This window comes from Schistocerca gregaria, chromosome 5 (assembly GCF_023897955.1).
Source record: "Schistocerca gregaria isolate iqSchGreg1 chromosome 5, iqSchGreg1.2, whole genome shotgun sequence".
NCBI classification, from domain to species: domain Eukaryota; kingdom Metazoa; phylum Arthropoda; class Insecta; order Orthoptera; family Acrididae; genus Schistocerca; species Schistocerca gregaria.
In genome coordinates, this window is record NC_064924.1 from 531,839,889 (window position 1) to 531,862,305 (window position 22,417).

A 22,417-nucleotide genomic window follows, 5' to 3' on the forward strand; every position below is an offset into this window, starting at 1 on the left:
TTATGGTGAATGACATTGAAGAAAATGAACTGAAGCAGTAGTTCAAGCAAGCTACAAAGTTGTTCACATTATAGCGACAAGTGGCAAGTTATTTTCTGAGGGAACTTCTGTAAAATCGTGCACAATAGCAGTTGCACAATATTCGTTTCCAAGGGAGCTGCAAGCAATTAAAGGGGTTTGCCTTTTGAAGCGAACAGTATCTCACCAAATCCTGGATATTGTAGCGAAATTAGACACACAACTCAGGAGAAATCCAAGAGCTTTTTCACATTTTCACTAACACTTGAAGGCACAGATATGTGCGACCGATCTCAACTTAAAATGTTTGTGCGTGGTGCAGATACGGAGCTGCAAGTAACTCTTGGAGCTGGCACTGCTTGATTACACCTCGACTGGACTTGATATTTTTCAAGCTTTTTGTGAATCAGTGAACAATATGAATTTGCCTTGAGATCAGCCCCATTCTGTAGCTGCAAACAATGCACCATGCAAGATCGAGCATCATCAAGGTTTCACTTCTAGTTTAAAACAAGCTTGAGAACAAACTCAGGAAAGATATTTTGACTGTTCATTGTTTCACTCACCAAGAGGCACTAGATGCTGAAGCAGTGGAAACAGGTGTTAAGATCAAAGTTTTGGTCAAATCTGTGAATTTTGTGCAGCGTCACAATGTAAATCATCATCAATTCAAAGGACTCCTGAAAGATATGGAAGCAGGGTATCGGGAAAAACTTTACCAAAGCACATTTCCTTGACTTAGTCAGGGAAAAGTTCTTGATGCTTTCCTTGCCATCCATGAGGAAATATCTCTCTTTCTCGAAATGAAAGTGGAAGAAACAAGATTTAAAAGGGACATCAGACCTAGTGTTCTTGGCTGACATAACAATGCATCTGAATAATTTAAATCTGACATTTCAAGGCACAGAGCAGCTAATAGTTGACATGCATGCACAACTCAGAGCATTCATAGAAAAGTTATGCTTGCTTGAGAGGCAAAAGGGTGATGGAATTTTAACATTCTTCAATCAACTTGCTTCTTTAAAACTAGCTGAAAGTATCAGTTTTGGTCATTATCAAATCAAGCTAAAGTGGCTGATCATCTCTTTTTAAACACGATTCAGAGAGCTCACCATTTTCTAAATGGAAATGAAATTGTTCAGCTCTCATTTCACAGCTTCACCCAATGATTTGCCAAAATCACTCCAGCTAGCAGTTACTGAGCAGCCAATTTCAATTTTGCTGAAAGACGAAAACTACAACACACTTAATTTGTCATAGTGGCATTGTTCATTACATTAAATAAAAAATTTCACAAACTCCACAAAAATGCCTCATTGATCATGTCCATGTTTGGATCTACATAATCTTGTGAGCAGCTTTCCTCAGCAATGAAAAAAATTAAAACCAAAGAATGATGTTTTCTTCAGGACAAGATACTGAAGGCCATTTTCAATACTAATGCTACGAACAGTTTGACTCCCGATATTTCCTCTCCTGATACAAAAAAGTCTAATTTCAGATACCCAATAAATGTATGCAATTACTTTTAACACACTTATTTCTTATCTGTTTCTTTAACTTCCTATTACCCCGAGGTATCATGTCACTATATCACAGCTGCTAAGAGCAACGTTGGCTAGCTTGTAAGTGGCTGCAGGCAGATCAAAAGGCCTACCATGCCATGTGCTGCTGGGCTAATTGTTGACAGTTAAGTCACATTGCTCCACACAGCAGGGAGTGCTCTGCAGCTCAGCAAGGCACTAATGAGCTGGAACAGCCTGACAAGGATATTGTGGAGATTGGGTGGGCAATGGAACACCACTTTAGGCAGAGAGATGGGAAGGATCATGGATGTGATGTCCTTCATTTCAGAGCATGTTGACAGATAATCATAGTCCTGACGAAGGATACGGCTCAACTGTCCAGTCAGGGTAATACTAGGTGTCGAAGGGGCCACTTCTTTGTAGCTGGTTCTTGGAGGTGGTGGAAGGATTGGGGATGAGATGGGAAATGGTACGGGAGATCTGTCTCCAAACTAGTTCTGCGGGATAGTGCATGTCTGTGAAGGCCTTGGTACTCTTAAGACCCCCAGAATACTGGACAAAGCAGTTAAATGCTGGGTGAGGCAGTTGAATACTGGGTGAGGCAGGAAGGATTTTTTGGTGTGGAAGGAATGATAGCTTCTGAAATGAAAGTACTGTTGGTAATTGGTGAGTTTAATGTGGACAGAGGAGTGGATGGAGCCACCAGAGAGAAGGGGGTCAACATCCGTGATGGTGACATGCAGGATAAGGAGCATCAGGTGAAGCAAATGGGAGAGATGCTGAGGTTGTGAAGGAATGAAGGTAAGATGTCTTGGCCCTGATCACCACTGAACCTAAACCAGACCAGAGGATTGGCAATTTTGGGACACTAGGAAGGTTTCCTCTAGACAGCCCATAAACAGGTTAGCACAGGAGGGTGCTTTGCAAGTTCCCAAGGCTGCGCCATTTATTTGTTTGTACACCTTTCCTTCAAAGGAGAAAGAGCTGTGAGTTAAGATAAAGTTAGTAAGGTGTGTGAGGAATGAGGTAGTGTGTCTGGAGTCTGAAGGATGTTGGGAAAGATAGTGTGTAACAGTGATAAGAGAATAGGCATGACAAACGTCAGTGTATAGGGAAGTGGCATCAACAGTGACATGTAGGGATCCAGGACATAAAGGGGTGGGGATTTTGAAGATTCAGCGAAGGAAGTGGTTCATATCTTTGATGTGGGAGGCTAGAATACAGAAAACTGGTTGGAAGTGTTGGTCAATGAGGGGCAAAATTCTTTCAATGGGTGTCCAGGATTATAGGGCTTGTAGATTTTGGAGAGCATGTAGAAGGTGGGTGTGTAGGATGTCATAGGAGGAGAGAAACGGATTCAAGCAGAGGCTCTGGGAATGGCCTACAGCTTAAACAGGGGTCGGAGGTTATGTTGAACTTCTGGGATGAGATCACTCTGGCAGAGTTTATAGGTGGAGAAGTAAGCCAAAAGCACAGACATTCCGTAAGGTAGTTATTGTGATTCAAACCACAGTGATGGAAATCTTGTCTACAGGTAGCATGATTAGATCAGGATTTGTGTTGAGGTTGTGTATGCCTTTTCTTTCTTGTGCTGAAAGGTTGCTGTTCTGAGAAGGGGATCTGGGAAGGATGGTGAGGCCAAGCTGGAGGTAAGGAAGTCCTGGATGTTGACCAGGGGATGGTTGGGTGGGAGCAGATCAGACGGAGGATCACTGTTAGGGATCGGGAGAAGGAGAGTAGATTTTTGATAAGTCCAGCATGGTTAAATTTGGTTGTAGGGCTGAAGCTGAAGCTTTTGGATAGGATTGAAACTTCTGTGAGGCTGAGGATTTTAGTAACAACAGTGTTACTGGAACGTTTTGCTTTGGAGTTGGTGGGGTGCTGGTGGGGTGTTTTGGGGGGATGTCGCGATTTGAAAAGGTCATCTAGACAGTGTCTGGCTGCTTTGAGGGGTTGGCAAGGTGGAAAACTCTGGGTACAACAAAAACATCAAAAAATCCCTCCCACCCAGCCTGACCACTCAGGTACAGAATTTATGCAATGAAAAAAACTCCCTTGTCCAGTATGCTGTGAATCTCACCAATGCCTTCACATACAGGCACTAACTGCCAGACCTGCTCTCATGGCATTTCCTCTCACACCCCCAGGAGCCAGCTAGGAGTGGCCCATCTTCACCCAGTACCACCCCAGACTGGGACAACTGAAACATATCCTTTGTCACAGCCTTCATTGCCTATCATCATGCAATGAAATGAGGGTCATCCTACCCATCTCCCCCTAAATTGGTGTCCTGTGCCCACACAACCATCACAATATCCCAGTCGAGCCCTATGCCAATCGCAATCCCAACCCCTTACCAGAGAAATCATATCCCGGTAGAAGATGCAGGTCAAGACCTGCCCAATACAGCCCAACAGCACTTCCTATTCCAGTCTTGCCTCAGACTTATACTACCCCATCGGAGACCACACCACTGGTGAAAGAAGCCATGTCATATACCAGGTATCCTGCATTCATTAGATGGCTTTTTATGTTGGTAAGACTGTCAACCAGCTATCCACCACAATGAAGGGCCACAGCCAAACTGTGGACAAGAGAAAAGTCACCACCCTGTGGCACAACAAGCATCTAAACATAACAAGCTTGATATCAATGACCTGCTTCACTACCCAAGCCATCTGTAACTCCCACTGACCACCAGTTTTTCTCAACTGGTCAGATGGGAGTTATCCTTAAAACACACACTCTGCTCCTCAAATTATCTCAGCCTCAAGCTACAGTAACCTCACTGTTCCCAAACCCTGTAACCAACACTTCCCACCCCCTCAGTCCTATCACTCCTCCCTATTCTTGTCTCCCACCCTCTGCCAACATACTTGCCCATCTTTCTCCTTCCCTGCTCCTCTCCTTTGTCATTTCTCATTTCTCTTGCCCCTCCCAACACTGTGCCTATTGGCAGTCTAGCCCCTGCGCACAATGCCAGACAGCACTCTTCTCCTCCTGATGCATCGCCTGCTATCCCTTTCCCTTCCCTGTCCCCACCAGATTGCTATTTCTGGTTTATGTGACAGCTGCAATCTGGTCCGAGCTGCTGGACATCACGTCGTGTGCGTGAGGTGTGTTTGTTTCTTTGAATGGAAGAGAGAGAGAGAGAGAGAGAGAGAGAGAGAGAGAGAGAGAGAAAGAGAAAGAGAGAGAGAGAGAGAGAGAGAGAGAGAGAGAGAGAGTGTGTGTGTGTGTGTGTGTGTGTGTGTGTGTGTGTGTGTGTGTCCTTTCCTAACAAGGACTTTCCCTTATACTGTTGAAGACTGAAATAATCATTGTCAGACCTCCTTTCTAGTGGCTACTACTTAAGATACAGGACAAGAAAATTCCAATATTTCTCATTGAAAATCCAGTCATCATTGCCAAATAAGTACAAATTCTGGTTGACGTAGTCCACAACAATCAGATGCAAAATTTGTTTCAAAGGACGTAGCCCGCTTCATAAATTTTAGCATTACAATATATTATCAATATTGTAAAAAAAAAGTCTTTCAATTAATTCATACCAAAAGTGCTGTTTATTTACTGGCTGGCATGTATCAGTGATAAAGTGATACATATGGGAACTACTCATATAGGCCTATTTGAATTAAGGAGATGTTTGTGGTGAACAGTTCTTTTTATATCACCACACTTACATGGATCCCAGATCTGCATTAACTGATGTCACAACTGTACTTACAGCATAGTGTATTATGGTAAGTTAGTCAGTTTCATGTTCCATGGACCATTTGGATGATAAGTCAAAATGATGTAGCATGAGTAATTTTATATTCACATCATAAATTAATTTGTAAATATGGCTACATGCTGAACATTTATAAAGTTTTTTGCTCCTTTAAAAAAAAAAAAAAAAAAAAAAAAAAAAAAAAAACTTTTTCAGTTTGTTTTCAAATATTATTTTCATATATGGTCAAGGCTCCAGCTGTAGCCGCTACTGCACTTATGGCCAGTTTGACGCAATTAGAGAATTTTTAAGCTTCTTTTGAATACCAGTCAATCTTAAAATATTTTATTACAAGCATAATGAAATGTGCTATCAGATATATCAGTATTTCTTTGGTTGCTCTTGTTTGGAATCACAATTTTGTGGAAAGTTCCGTGTTGAAGAAGTTGAGTTTCACGGAGTTTTTCTTTCAGCAAGGCATATCTGATTTTTCATATTTGACATGTTTAAATAAAACGTCAGTAGAAACTTAATGCGTTGGGAGGTATGGATAAGTATTATAGTTTTATTTTTTGCGAGTTAAATATGGTACAACCCACGAACATAGCATCAAACTTCTCTGGCCATTAACATATCCATATTTAGTCTTGGTTACCTGCTAGGGCCATCCTTGTGGTCATATGTAGGGACGTATATGGGTACGGTCTTAGTCACTTTTAAATTTTTTTTACTAAACGTCCATAACACAACCTTGGTCTGCATTCTAACTATGCTAATTTTAGTTATGTAAATTTATTTAAAATATTTCTGGTATTCTTTATATTAAGCTAGATCTGATTAATAGTCTCACCTGAGCATCTCATATTAATTTATCTATCCTTGTAACACAGTAAAATATGCAAAATGAATTGTGAAGATGTAACCTTTTTTAACGCAAGGTTTTTGAGTCAACCTAAGAATAAGAGATTTCAATATTCCCACCAAAGTTAAAAATGCATTGGAGGCTATTCTTGAGGGAATGAAGGTTGCTACTGCAAGCAAGTTGTACAGTGCTCCAAGAATATTGAGAAACAAAATTTCTTGCCTATCTACTGGGCACTGTGGCCAACACACTGTCTTAGGAAAAAAGATGCTGATGGATCAGGTTCTGGACTGGACTTTTCCAACACAGGGTTTCCAGTTACTACAGAAGATCTCACGTATCTATGCAAAAAAACTCATTAAAGAGGCAGTGCTAAGAGTGCACTGACAAACATCAACCTGAAAAAAGTGATATAATGGCTTTCTCAACAGACACAAAGTTTTGTCACAAAAAGGTACCAAATGTTAATGGCACTGGAAGTTCTAATACAGTGGAGAAAAATAAGAAATTGGTTGCAGGAAGTATAAGAAACTCTGAATGGTAAGGATATATTAAACGACCCTAACAGAGTTCTTAATATGGATGAAATCTCTTTCTTCTGGCTCCTGCAGGGGAATTAATTGTAGATTGTTTCTAGGCCAACCAACAAAATAGTTTTTACTGATTGTTTTTCTGTTACACTCAATTGTTGTAACTTTTATTTACTTTATGCATGTTTGTTTTCTTAAATGCTTGTACAAAGAACAAAGCATTTTGTAGCAAACTGATTCTACAGTTACTTACAGCTGCAGTTTAATTGTAATAAGCAGCAGCCAAAAGTGGGGAAATGGCATACCACAGCCACAATTAATGCGGCCAAAACTGGGAAAATATGCCATTTTGCATTGATTTTTTTTTTTTTTAATATAAAGCTTAGATCATTTGTTCCTACATAATTGTAATGTACAGATTTTACCTTGAATTGTCCTTAAGACGGGCATATGTGGTGCCTTGAATCTATGCCCATCATGAAGATACTACAATTAAGAAAAATAAATATGATGCACATACACTAACATAACACAGTAAGGTACAGTACATACAATTGTGATGTCTTCTACACAGATCTGAGATACATTTAAGTGTGATGACATAAATAGAATTATTCACACCAAACATAACCTAAATACAAATATGTAAGTCGTCACAATGTGTATCATTTTATCAGTGACTCATTTATCATCTATATTTCGACACATCTACTCCTAACTAATTTTGTTCTTTGTAATAGGTGGTTTGCAAAAATTGCCAAAGCCCAAAACTAGTCAGCCAGTAATTCCACGTGGGAAAAATATATCTAAAAACAAAGATGCAGTAACTTACCATACGAAAGCGTTGGTATGTTGGCAGACACACAAAACAAACACAAACACACACACAAAATTCAAGCTTTCGCATCCCACAGTCGCTTCATCAGGAAAGAGGGAAGGAGAGGGAAAGACGAAAGGATGTGGGTTTTAAGGGAGAGGGTAAAGAGTCATTCCAGTCCCGGGAGTGGAAAGACTTACCTTAGGGGGGAAAAACGACAGGTATACACTCGCACACACACATATCCATACGCACATATACAGACACAAGCAGGCATATGTAAAGGCACAGAGTTTGGGCAGAGAAGTCAGTCGAGGTGCAAGTACAGAGGCAAAGATGTTGTTGAATGACAGGTGAGGTATGAGCGGTGGCAACTTGAAATTAGTGGAGGTTGAGGCCTGGTCAGTAACGGGAAGAAAGGATATATAGAAGGGCAAGTTCCCATCTCCGGAGTTCTGATAGGTTGTTGTTAGTGGGAAGTATCCAGATAACCCGGACTATGTAACACTGTGCCAAGATGTGCTGGCCGTGAACCAAGGCATGTTTGGCCACAGGGTGATCCTCATTACCAACAAACAATGTCTGCCTGTGTCCTTTCATGCGAATGGACAGTTTGTTGCTGGTCATTCCCACATAGAAAGCTTCACAGTGTAGGCAGGTCAGTTGGTGAATCACATGGGTGCTTTCACACGCGGCTCTGCCTTTGATCGTGTACACCTTCCGGGTTACAGGGCTGGAGTAGGTGGTGGTGGGAGGGTGCATGGGACAGGTTTTACACTGGGGGCGGTTACAAGGGTAGGAGCCAGAGGGTAAGGAAGGTGGTTTGGGAATTTCATAGGGATGAATCAAGAGGTTACAAAGGTTAAGTGGACGGCAGAAAGACACTCTTGGTGGAGTGGGGAGGATTTCATGAAGGATGGATGTCATTTCAGAGCAGGATTTGAGGAAGTCGTATCCCTGCTGGAGAGTCACATTCAGAGTATGATCCAGTCCCAGAAAGTATCCTGTCACAAGTGGGGCACTTCTGGGGTACTTCTGTGGAAGGTTCTGGGTTTGAGGGGATGAGGAAGTGGCTCTGGTTATTTGCTTCTGTACCAGGTCGGGAGGGTAGTTGCGGGATGCGAAAGCTGTTTTCAGGTTGTTGGTGTAATGGTTCAGGGATTGAGGACTGGAGAAGATTCGTTTACCATGAAGACCCAGGCTGTAGGGAATGGACCGTTTGACATGGAATGTGTGGCAGCTGTCATAATGGAAGTACTGTTGCTTGTTGGTGGGTTTTATGTGGACAAATGTGTGAAGCTGGCCATTGGACAGATGGAGGTCAACGTCAAGGAAAGTGGCATGGGGTTTGGGGTAGGACCAGGTGGATCTGGTGGAACCAAAGGAGTTGAGGTTGGAGAGGAAATTCTGGAGTTCTTCACTGTGAGTCCAGATCATGAAGATGTCACCAATAAATCATTTTTCGAAACATTCACAAATTTCTCCACCCTTTAACGTGTTTTGGCGGCAACACAACCACCTAACCTTTGTGCACATCATTGTTTACCAACCCAAGTTCACCACAGGATCAACATAGCTCAGCTTTAACCAACACTGTTTCGACTTTTTTCACACCAGATCTCCAATTGCTTTCTAGTTTACCTTTATCTCTCCCCACATATTTTTTATTTTCATTTCAGCCTCATGTTACACTTTCCACCTTCTAATACCATGTCACCCTCACAACATCCCCACAACGACCCCAGCAAGAGAAGGAAAAGTTGTAGGACAGCAGGGACTGCGGATAAGGAATGAAAGAGGAAACTGCCTGGTAGAATATTGTGCAAGACATGACTTAATCATAGTTAACATTTTGTTTAAGAATCTAGAAAGATAGTTGTATACATGGAAGAGGGCTGGAGACACCAGGTCAAAGTTTTAGTAACCAATTTTTAAATTGTAAGACATTTCCAGTGCAACATGTGGACTCTGACCACAATTTATTGTTTATGAACTATAGATTAAAACTGAAGAATCTGAAAAAAGGTAGGAATTTAAGGAGATGAGACCTGGATAAACTGAAAGAACCAGAGGTTGTAGAGAGTTTCAGTGGGTGCATTAGGCAATGATTAACAAGAACAGGGGAAAGGAATACAGCAGAAAAAGAATGGGTAGCTTTGAGAAGTGAAATAGTGGAGCCAGCAGAGGATCAAATAGGTAAAGAGACAAGGGCTAGTATAAATCCTCGGGTAACATAAGAGATACTGAATTTAATTGATGAATGAGGAAATACACAAATGCAGTAAATGAATCCGGTGGAAAGGAATACAAATGTCACAAAGATGAGACCAACGGGCTGTGGAAAATGACTAAGCAGGAATGACTAGAGGGCAAAAGTAAGGTTGTACAAGCATAGAAGCATATACCACTAGCAGCAAGATATAGGCCACCTACAGGAAAATTAAAGAGATCTTTGGAGAAAAGAGAACCACTTGCAGAATTATCTAGAGCTCAGAAGGGAGAGCAGAAAGATAAAATGAGCATACAGAAGATCAATTCAGGGGTGATGTACTAGAGGGCAATATTATGGAAAGGAAGAGGACAGAGATGAAGATGAGATGCAAGATATGATACTGTGTGAAGAATTTGACAGAGCACTGAAAGACCTAAGTCGAAAAAAGGCCCCGATAATAGACAACATTCCATTTAAACTACTGACAGCCTTGGGAGCCAACCATGGCAAACCTCTTCTATTTGGGGAGCAGATGTATGAGATAAGTAAAATACGCCCAGACTTCAAGAAGAACATAGTAATTCCAATTCCAAAAAAAAAAAAAGGTACTGACAGGTGTAAAAATTACCGAACTATAAGTTTAATAAGTCATGATTGCAAAATGCGAACATGAATTCATTACATACGAATGGAGAAACTGGTAGAAGACGAACTGGGGGATTATCAGGCTCGATTCTGTAGAAGTGCAGGAACACATGAGGCAATACTGATCCTACGACTTATCTTAGATGACAGGTTAAGGAAAGCAAACCTATGTTTCTGGCATTTGTAGACTTTTGAAAATGTTGACTGGAATGCTATCTTTCAAATTCTGAAGGTGGCAGGGGTAAAATACAGGAAGCGAAAGGCTATTTACAATTTGTACAGAAACCAGATGACAGTTATAACAGTTGAGGGGTATGAAAGAGAAGCAGTGATTGAGAAGGGAGTGAGACAGGAATGTAGATTGTCACCCGATGTTATTAGGTCTGTATACTGAGCAAGCAGTAATGGGAAAAAAGAAAAAAAATGGAGTCGGAATTAAAACCCATGGAGAAGAAATAAAAACTTGGAGTTGTGCCGATGACATCGTAATTTTGTCAGACACAGCAACGTACCTAGAAGAGCAATTGAACAGACTGGACAGTTTCTTGAAAGGAGGAAGTAAGATGAACATCAACAAAAGCAAAACGAGAATTATGGAATGTAGTCAAATTAAATCAGGTGATGCTGAGGGAATTGGATTAGGGAGTCACACACTGAAAGTGGTGGACGAGTTTTTCCATCTAGGAAGCAAAATAACTGAGGATGGTCAAAGCAGAGAGGATATAAAATGTAGACTGGCAATGGCAAAGAAAGCATTTCTGAAGAAGAGAAAATTGCTAACTCGGAGAATAGAATTAAGTGTCAGGAAGTCGTTTCTGAAAGTATTTGTTAGCAGTACAGCTATGTATGAAAGTGAAACACTGGCGATATATAGTTTAGACCAGAAGAGAATAGAAGCTTTCAAAACATGGTGCTATAGAAGAATACTGAAAATTAGATGTTTGGATCATGTAGCTAATGAGGGGGTACTGAAAATAGAGAAGAGGAATTTGTGGCAGAACTTGACTAGAAAAAGCAATCTGTTGGTAGGACACATTCTGAGGCTTCAGGGGATCACTAATTTAGTATTGGAGGGAAGTGTGGAGGGTAAAAATCGTAGGGGGAAACCAAGAGATGAATACACTAAGCATATTCAGAAGGATGTAGGCTGCAGTAGTTACTTGAAGATGAAGAGGCTTGCACAGGCTAGAGCAGTTTGGAGAGCTTCATCAAACCAGTCTTTGGACTTAACACCACAACACAACAACAACACAGTAACCTTCATATTACATGGTAATTATTTTGCTATCAAGCCGCATTTGCCAATGAAAAATAGGTGCTACATTTGACAGAGAGTGAAATTTTACTTGAGCTGTAGATGAATCTTTTAACAGAGTGGCAACAGAATGTAGAGTAGGGTTGCTTAAGTTGTATATTTACCTTTTATATAAGACACACTTCCTTATTAAAACTAAAACTGCAGTGGCAAATTCAGAAAAGTTTTATTACATAACATGCAAATCCCTGGACAAGTATTTTGGTATTATAACTGTATTATCTACATGTATGGTACCCTACATAATATGAAGGCAAATACAGAGGAGGATAAGTTTGATGCCATAGCTTATCAATTTAACAACTTTTTAAAAAAATACAGTGTTGGAGTAATATTTTCTGTCTTCTAAGATGGTTACATATAGGTCATTTACATGGCTTCTTCCCATGTGTGAGCCACATAACACCACTATAATTACAATACAGATCCAAGGTTAAAAATTATATGACTGCCACCTTTAAGGTGATGGGTGGTACTGTTCAGTGTCTATTCAGCTTAGTATGTGTGTTCATGCCTGATATTAAATTCATGTTCTCTCAATGATGTTTACATATGATGTGTGAGAAAACAGTAATGAATTAATAACCTCAGTCTGTTGTGTTTGGTCATCAAATATCTGTACGCACAAACCCAAAGGTTTTACAGCAAAGCAACCTATGAGTTGGCACTGTTCCCTTCAATCAATGAATACACAACTGGAACAATATGAAATATTAACTGACAACACAAAAAGTTTTAACACTACATTGCGCCAGATGACGATTTAAGTTACTCCAACGCAGCGGCAGAATAACAGTGATTCCCCCCCCCCCCCACTTTCACTCAGTAAAAAAAAAAATCTAATTTCCTTTGACAATTTTTAAACTGAAATAGCGCAAATGATTATGCAGGTTTTAAACACGGTATTGGTTCAGCACCATCTCCAATATGCATCAGTAAGTTATGTGGTCACAACCTAGAATACCTCAGTTGAAAGGTAGGTACAGTACCATTCTGTTACTTTTGTAGTAAAATAAAACACGTAAACTGCAACTTAATGAAACAGCAGTCTAGAAAATACAATTTTCAAGTTAGCTCACACTTCTGAAGCTCTTCTTTCTCTCTCCATGTGTTATATCGCTCAGCATACGATTTGTTCACGGTTAAAATATTTTCTGGCTCTGAATCACTTCCACACAGCAGCTCCTTCATGGTGAAACGGTATACATTGCCCTACATATGTTATAACACACTCTTCTCACATGCGCACAACAAAGCGTGAAATATAAACAACAACATGGTAAATCACTTTCAACCAAAGACAATACGTAACTGTCGCAATACTAGCTCGGCCTCCACAGGCATCAGAAACTTGCACAGAAATCTTCCCCACAATCGACAACAAGAGCACCATTAGTATTAAAAATTATAGTAACTGGCCTGTGGATTCTCACTGTCATGCATGCTGTTATAGCTACTGAAACAGTTGTAATGTTTCTGTTTTTCCGTTTATTAGCCATTTCTGGGCATACCGCCAAATGGGGTAACTTGAAACAGTGGGATTACTTCAAATGCTTGTGTCATGTCTTGCTTCTAGTAATAGCAGTAGTAGTAGTAGTAGTAATAGCTTTATTCGTCCGTAGATTTCTTTTTACAAGGATATAAGACATGTCAAAGTATTTACAAGTTTACACAAATTTCAAATGAGGTAATTCGTATACACTTATAGTTACAGAATTCAAGTTACACATAGTCATTAGCTTTACTCCTGGTATACAATACTTTTTTTACAAATAACTTATGAAATACTGTAATTCCACACTGTTGACTCATATCTCACTATCAGTCACTGCACACACACTATACATACATTCTTTCGTAACACACACACACACACACACACACACACACACACACACACACACACACACACACACACACCAGTGATCTCTGGGCCATTTTCTGTACCAAAACTTCCCATTTGCTATCCTGAAAAACTGAGTCAGCATCCCTCTATAATGAGTGAGATGTTGAGCTCAGAAAGAGGAAGAGGTGTTAGTGTTGTGCTATGCATAGATTGGGGGTAAGTATTTATAGAAAAGGAAGAAAGAAGGAAAAAAACATAGTGTGAAGGTGTTAAATCGAATGTTGGATGTTTTATAATCATTAATATTATTTATGTGTATAACTTTTTTTACCAAACCCTTACTCTGTTTCGTCTAAGTAATCCTTCAATGTATAAACTGTATTGCATAACTGGTACTTCTTAGCTGCCTTTTTAAATAAGTGTATTTTGGCAATTTCTTTAATCTCTTTTGGTAAATTATTGTACAGTTTTATTCCTTGGTATAAAATGCTGTTTTGAGTTTTATATTTATATTTTCTTGGTAAATGGAAGTTCAGTCTATCTCTTGTTGCATGGTCATGGACAGAGCTGTTTGAGCAGTAATTACCATTGATATGATTGATGTTTAAAACTGACTGGTAAATGTATTCAGATGGCGCAGTTAAAATCTCCAGTGTTCTGAACAGATCTTTACAATGAGCTCGACTAGTATTTTTGGTTATTAATCTTATCGCTCTTTTCTGGAGTCGAAAAATTATGTTCATATTTTGTACGTTTGTTCCCCAAAACGAGTGTAATTAAAAGACACTGCATGTTACACACTGATGACAGGATTCTAAGGGAATAACATGCTGATGACATTCTGTTTGCAAATACCTTTGTGTGTTCACACCACTTCAAGTGAGAATCAATACTCATTCCTAGAAGTTTTGCATTTGTTAATCGGTCTATAGAGGTGCCATCTACATTTAATTTAACATTGTCATTTTTCCTCTTCAAACTGAAATTCATGGCATTAGTTTTCTTTATGTTCAATGTCACTTTATTGCTTATTGACCAATCATAAACTTTCTTGAGAGTTGCATTTGCTTTCTCGGCATGAAGTTTTCTTATTTTCTCAGTGACTATAAAATTGCTGTCATCAGCGAAGAGAATTTTTTCACCATGAGTAACACTAGTGGGAAAAACATTCATGTATATCAGGAATAGTATTGGTCCTAATATGCTACCTTGCGGAACCCCTATATTATTGTATTTTGGTTCTGAGAAGTAACTAAATTTTTAGATCTATTTGAAGTATGTGTTATCTCTACTCTTTTTACCCTATCTGCTAGGTATTGAAACCAGTCATTAGCTACCCTTCTTAATCCTAATACTTCTAATTTATTTAATAGAATCTTGTGGTCGACTGTATCAAACGCCTTAGAAAGATCCAAAAATATGCCAGTGACACACCCATCTTTATCAAGAGCATCAAGTACAACTTTTGTGAATTCTACTATGGCTGACTCCATATTTTTGCCACTGCAGAAATCAAACTGTGATTTGCTTAAAAGAGTGTATTTATTCAGGTAATTCACTAGTCTGTCTTTCATAATTGCTTCTATTATTTTTGAGAATAGTGACAGCAGAGAAATGTGCTTGTAATTTTATGTCTTCTGCATTACCTTTCTTGAGCAAAGGTACAACTCTTGCCTGTTTTAACTGCTCTGGAAATATCCCTGATGTGAAGCATTCATTTATTATATTTGTTAAGGGGCCTTGTATAATCCCTATGCAATGTTTCATTACACACACTGGTACTTCATCTAAGCCTACTGACTATTTATTTTTTAGTTTTTGAGCAGTTTTATTGACTTCATTCTCTGAGGATGGAAGTAACATTATTGTATTTAGTGCAACATTTTTCACGGGTGTTATATTTGTTTTGGGAAATTTTTGCTACAACTTCTCTGCAATATTTGAAAAATGCTCATTTACATAGTTTGCTAAGTGTTGTGGATCATTTATTACCTTATGCCGCTCCCTTAGCAGTATGTTATTCTGTGATTGTTTGCCTCTCCCCGTTTCCTTTTTTATAACATTTCAGACTGCTTTGCTTTTATTCTCTGCATTATATATTATTTGTCAGTAAATTAATATTTATAGCAGTCAGCACCTTCCTATAGATCTTTTTGTATCTATGATAGAAATTTAAGAATTCTGGATCATTGCAAATCTTTTTCATGGAACTGAGGTGTTTAAGTGTTTGAGAGGACTTCTTAATACCTGCTGTTACCTTCCTGTTTCTGTGAGATGTTGATACAGACATGCATACTTTTGGAAATGCCTTCTCAAAGTTCAATTTAAACATGTGGACAATTTAGAGAATTTCATATTCACATTGGTTTCCTTATACACTCCATCCCAGCTTTGTTTTTCTAGTTTCTTTTGAGAAATCTATTATTTTGATTTCTGATAGATGTCGTTTGTAGGCTTTTAGTTTAGGGAATGATTCAATGCCTGATTTTACTGTTGTTATTTGACAGAGATGGTCTTATAATCCGAGATCAGCTACATCACATTTTTCCCTGTCCATATTTGTGGTCACATAGTCAACAACTCATGCAGTCACTTTAGTAACCTTTGTTGCACTATTGACCAGTATGGAGATTCCACAACTTTGAAGGACGTTTATGAAGGTGCTGCTGGAATCATTTACTATATTAGTGTTGATGTTAATGTTCCCAACAGAATTATGTTGACCGTTGTACTTGAGACTTTATCTGAAAAATGTGTCCACACTACCACCTGTAGATCTATAAACACACAAAAGGATTAGTTTCTTGGTGATATCAAGCCCTGTTAATTCAATAGCTGATATTTCAGTGTTTGTCATCACTTACTGTAGTGAGGTCATGTCTTGATCTGAACTGTGTTCCTTTTCTGATATAAATGCCTGATGCTCCACCCCTTGAAGTAGTTCTGCAGTAAGAGTTTGCCATTTTATACAATGACAATACTACATGTTGGATTTCTGTGTCTCTACACCAGTGCTCAGCAATACGAACTTCTGTGCAGTTCAAAGATTGCAACTCAACTTCTAATAGTTGTATTTTTGAATGATTACATGTTTTGATGAAGGATTTTTAAGTCTGTGAATGCCTCATGTTACTATTTCCAATGGTTTGTATTTCTTTGTGACATCTGGTATGTGTGGTATTTGAAGTGTTAAAATCTGTCTTGTGAGTGATTGTTTCAGTATTTTTTAAACAGCTGGAGATACTCTTTTGCAGGTAAACCTGTCGTCTGGATATATCCTAAAAAACACCTACTTTTCCTACCTGTGACAACAGGTATTTGACCATGTGTGTCCCAAGGTCAACCCCCTATACTTTCATGAATCAGCTATACCAATCTTCCCTTCTCAGTCCTGTTTAGGTGTAGGCCATGCCTAGTGAAAACCCATCTATTAATAGTCCCGACGTGCACCAGAGAAACATGAGCAAAGTTTGCTGTCCTCACAGCCACCCCTAACCCCACATTGATTCGTTTCACAGCTCAACAAAGTGTACATTGGTGTCATGAGTCAAGAACGCTATTTGTCCAGGTTACCAACCTATGTCATATGCCCCATCCCACACCATCCACTATCGCTACATGGTCCTCTTATGTAAAGTCCTTACATAAAGACTCTTGGTCCTCTATAACATGACTTAGCCCTGCATTTGGCTTGAAGACACTGGTGGCCTGGTTTGCTACCCCTAAACTTTCCTGTAACTGAGGGCCTACACTTCGCCCTTGGCTCCTACCTAGCAGCAGCACTTTCTTCTTTCTAACACTTTGTACATTCCTAGGGTTCTTGACCTTGGTTGAAGTGTCCTGTACATTTCTTGCTCCTACTTCTACCTGAGGTTCTTCTCCACTTGACTCTGGCAGCGGTAGATACCTGTTTTTGGTGTTGATGATAAAACTGTCAGAACGCGTCCTCTTTATTCCTACCCCTACCACCTGCCAGTTCCCAACCACCCTCCTCCCCCCCTCCACCTTATCAATTACTTGCATGCTTCCTGCAACCGTGCCTGAAGGTCACAGATTTTCCTATTCTGTTGCCCAATCAAAATCCTGTGCCAGTGCAGCAAGGTCGGCAGACATGCCCAACATCCATTGGGCAATTTTGACATTCCAAAGGTGCGTCTTCTGCGTGCATGCCGGGTCCAGGAAATCCCTCTTATTGACATCACAGCTGAGACCATCGCACGTCTCGGCGTGGGTTCCTCGTTTCAGCTGTCCCCTGTCTCCCACGACCGACCAGGGGTGCCAGTTTGAGTCCATCCTCTTCGCAAGACTACAAATTCTACAGCATACGAAAAATTTCATACCACAGCTTACCACCTGCAGGTGAACAGCCTGGTAGAATGGTGGCACCACAAACTCAAGGCCATGCTTATGTGCCACACTGGCCTATGGTCCAAGACTCTCCCATGGGTCCTGCTGGGTATTCACTCAGCCCATAAAAAAGACTTGAACGCCTCGCTCGCTGAGATTCTTTATGGAGAGCCCTACTCCTTCCAGCAGAGTTCATGGAGGACACACCTTTGACCAATACTACAGATCCTTCGGCTCTGGTTGAAAGGGTTTGTGTGCACGTCCCACCCCAGCATACTCCCCTCCCACGCCCTCATTCCACCCCGCTGGTGTTCATCCACAGGGACCTTGTGTCATTTGAATTTGTGATGCTGCGTGTCGACTCTGTGGGAGCCGCCTTGCAACCACCTTATTTAGGTCCTCACCGTCTGCTACGCCGAGGTGTGAATACCTTTGTAATTCATCTAAATGGACGACCACAGACAACGTCTGTTAACCACTTGAAACCAGTGTGACCACTCTCTGACCTCCCTTCCAACGCTTCCGACCTGCCTGCTGTCGCTGCAGCTCCGCCACCCTAACTTCGACTGATGTCTCTCCACCTATGTAGCAGTTAGCCACACGGGGCTCTTGCAACACAGTTTTCGAGATACCTACTTCTCACTCCAGTGGCCGTCTGCAACCTCTGCACTGGCACGACGATTGTGAGTTCAAGTGATGAAGCTTCCCTCCGCCGTGCTCCACACTACTGAGGAGGGTGGGCGAAGGGGGCTCTGTGGCTATACTATCTCTATACTATCTTAGCGCGCAAGTTGTGCATTGCCAAGTTTGTTCTTGCTTGCTTCAGTGTCTAATAAATGCATTTACGATATTCAAAGTGTATTATGACCGACCTACGATACATGAAAACTACAACATTATAAATATGAAACAGTGCGCCATAGATATCAATACTGACTTGAAAATTCTCAAATGCAACAACAACCTCCCACAAAATCTAAAAATTGAAGAGAACTATTGAATACAGGAAGCTACAGTAGAAGGAAAACAAATAATAAATGAATACACAGCTCTCTGCAACAGAACTCTATTCTCTGCGCTCAAAGAACTATCAAATAATACCAACCCATAAACACCCCCACCCACCATCCTACCATTCACACACACAATCACACAGACGCAAACTCACTCACTCCCTTACGTAAAATGCAGATAAAGCTCACAAAGTCTCAAAATTCTCGCCCTGAACACAGTCAGCTGCTCCACTATCCACCATCTTGTTTTCGTAAGTCGTAAACAGTGACAATGAAAGTTACAGGGTGCACTTTTTCACAGTGAAGGTGGTGAGGAAACGAGAAAAAGTAAGTGAAATATATCGCAAAACAAACATATGCTCTCACACACACACACACTTAAATACAAACACATACTATTAGTTAATGATAGGCCTAATCATAAAATTCCCAGTCGTAAAGTTTCAGAGTAAATAACTTTTCGACATGAGGTAGTATATGGCTGTAGGTTACAGACTAAGAAAACAAATAAGTGCCATAGGAAATATTAAAAAAATAGGAAAAACCACAGCATATGGTAACAAGGTGTTAAAAGAAAAGGAAAAATTCCTTGACGTTTATATTTATGTGGTGCTCCATGACTCTGCTGTCAATATTTTTATTCTTGGCTTGTGTGTAACTTCTGTGTTTTTTCAGCAAATGTGTTTTTTTAGTATCCAGGGTGTAATTATAAAGTTAATTAAATGTTTTCTTGCCTTTAAAATAATATTTTCATCAGGTTATGGACCCAGTACACGTGTAAAGGCAAACAACATAGTTTCATTAAAACAATATTTGAAATGAGCCTATGTCTGTAAAGAAACATGACTGCTAGCGGCGATTATAAGGTCACCATAGATAAGCTTGAAGGACCTGAGGACTGGGCATATTTCTATGGTGCTGCGTTCATATGGACTAGATATATTATTAACGGTACACGTGAACGTGTAGAGTTGCCGCAAGATGCGACAAGTGCACAAAAATAAGCGTATGTGGAATGGCACATGGACGACACAAAGACAGCAAGTCTTATAGCAAGTGCACTAAGTAAACTTGTTGCAGAACTCGTCTTAACATGCAAGAATGCTAAAGAAATCTGGGACAAATTACGCGCCCGATTTAAATGTAGCAGTACTCCGCGTTTGAATATGTCAATTGAAATATTTTTCCGTGTTAAACGTGATGAAACGGAAGACATTAGTGCACATGTGGCCAAACTGCAAAAGTTATTTGTGGGCCTGAACAATGAATTAGCAAAACATGAAGAAAATACGCTAAGTGAAAGAATCTTAAATGGTCGAATTTTGTCTACACTGGGAAAAGACTACGACAATTTTAAGGATCTCTGGGCTACGATACCGACAGAAAAACAAAGCTTGAATTTATTGATTGAAAAACTCTGTACTATTGAACTGCGTCGTTTCTAAAACAAGAAAACGGCAAACAAGTAATCAGCAAGTAAAGATGAAGTCACAATTAAAACAGAAGTTTCCGTGTAATATATGCAAACAATTAGGTCACTGGGCAGCAGAGTATTCACAGAACGCTCGTGACAGCAATAAAAGAAAAGAGAAGAAGCGAGAAAGTTGAACACACTGCATTTACTTCATATGCTTTGGGTTTGTGTACCAGTAATCACAGTGACCCAAATAAATGGTATTGCGACAGTGGCGCTACAAATCATGTCACTCCCAACTAACAATATTTTATTTCGCATAGTGGATTTGATGCTCCTCAAGTAATTTCATTGGGAAAACAAGATGTCAAAACGTGTGCGTACGGTCAAGGAACAGTTTATATCCAAATTCGACAAAACAATATATGGTACAATGCTAGAATGGACAATGTTTTGTATGTCCCTGATGCAAGTGCTATTTGTTCTCTGTGAGAACCATTGCCTGCAGAGGCTACCGTCTAATTTTAGTTATAATAATGTCTGTGTTCTAAAACAAGTCAGTGGCAATATTGTTATGGCAGGTTATGTAAAAAATGGACTGTATATGTTGAATATGCGTGTTGTTAGAAATGCAAAAATGTATCATGTGAACTTGATGACTTCATCCGAAACATTGCAAGTGTACCATGAAAGGTTTGGTCATCAAAACAAACAACATGTGAAGAATATTTTAAAAGGAATGAACATTAATGGGGAAGATGGCTGTGTGGTTGGAAAGATGCATAGGCTGCCATTCAAAACACGAAAAATACGCTCTACCAGTATTGGTGAATTAATCCACGTGGATGTCAATGAACCAATGAGCACGAAATCTTCTGGAGGTAAGCATTATTATATATGTTTCAAAGACGATTTTAGTAAATTTCGTCGAATTTTCTTTTTAAGACATAAAAGTGAAGTATGTACTGTGCTTAAGTAGTTTTTAAATGAAGCACGAACTAATGGACATGTTGTCAAACAATTTAGATGTGACAGTGGCAAAGAATTTAACAATAAGAATGTCAGTGAACTGCTTGCAGACAGGGGAATAGAGCTACTGATTCCTCCTCCTTACACTCCTGAACAAAATGGTGTGGCTGAACAGGAAAATAGGACCATTGTTGAAGCTGCCCGGTCAATGCTAAATCCTAGTAAATTACCTAAATGGTTGTGGGCAGAGGCATGTAACACAGCAGTCTACCTAGTAAATCGTACTGGAAAATCTTCAGTTGAAAATTAAACCCCTTATGAACTATGGTTTAATCGACCAGAATTTTTGGCACAGGCTGCTATGTTCACATTAACAAACAATTCCATTCCAAGTTTGATGATAAGACAGTTTTTGGGCGACTTGTTGGATATGTTAATGACAAGGATGGGTTCAGAGTTTGGATTCCATCTAAAACAAATGTGGTGTTGAGTCATGATGTGAAATTTCAGCCAGAAATTGTTTGTGACTTACATAGTGATCATGTTGAATTTGAAGTCCCTCAGGAAGAATTTAATGATCCGAATGCATCTAAAGATGCCCAATGTAAATCTCCTAGGCTGTACACTTCTGGAGGAAGTCAAACTCAAGAAAAAACTGGCACTCTCGATTCTAGAGTAAGTCAAGAGCCGAGTGAATCTCATGAAAATAAAGAATTAACAGAAGTTCTAAAAGCTGAAGCTGCTGAATCTTCTAATGACGAGAAACAGAAGAATAAAAGACAATGAAGAAAACCAACCTGGATGCAAAGTGGTGAATTTTGTATGGCAACATAAGTTGATGCACTTGAACACAAAGATCCAAACTGTTTTTCAGAAATATTGCAGTCAAATGAGAAGGAAGAATGGATGCAAGCTATCAGTGAAGAATCTCAATCTCTAAAGAAAAACAATACCTGGGTGCTGGTTGACCGTCTGAAGAATGCCAAAGTATTGCAAAACCGAAGAAGAATTAAAGATTTATGCTGATGCAGATTTCGCAGGTGATCACTAGACAAGGTTCTCAATAAATGGAATTCTTGTAAAGTACTCAGGTGGTGCAGTGTCTTGGACAAGTCAGTTGCAGAAAATAGTGGCCACATCCACTACAGAGGCGGAAATAATTGCAGCTAGTGAAGGAGCGAAAAAGTTAGT

At 39.7% G+C, this 22,417-nt stretch overlaps 2 protein-coding genes across 2 annotated transcripts in view; one reads left to right on the top strand and one right to left on the bottom strand.

Annotated features, from left to right (window-relative positions):
* LOC126273124 (protein KRI1 homolog) overlaps positions 1-13,263 on the bottom strand; it is a 93,402-nt gene extending 80,139 nt beyond the window's left edge. Inside the window, exon 1 of the mRNA XM_049976582.1 lies at positions 12,717-13,263. Within this exon, the coding sequence (XP_049832539.1) occupies positions 12,717-12,828 (112 nt within the window). The 5' untranslated portion in view covers positions 12,829-13,263. The remainder of the gene's footprint in view (positions 1-12,716) is intronic.
* Positions 13,264-19,865: 6,602 nt separating this feature from the next.
* LOC126273402 (uncharacterized) lies at positions 19,866-20,451 on the top strand. The gene is made up of 2 exons (XM_049976954.1): positions 19,866-20,262; positions 20,378-20,451. The coding sequence occupies exons 1-2, from the start codon at positions 19,866-19,868 to the stop codon at positions 20,449-20,451; spliced, it is 471 nt and encodes a 156-aa protein (XP_049832911.1).
* Positions 20,452-22,417: the final 1,966 nt, after the last annotated feature.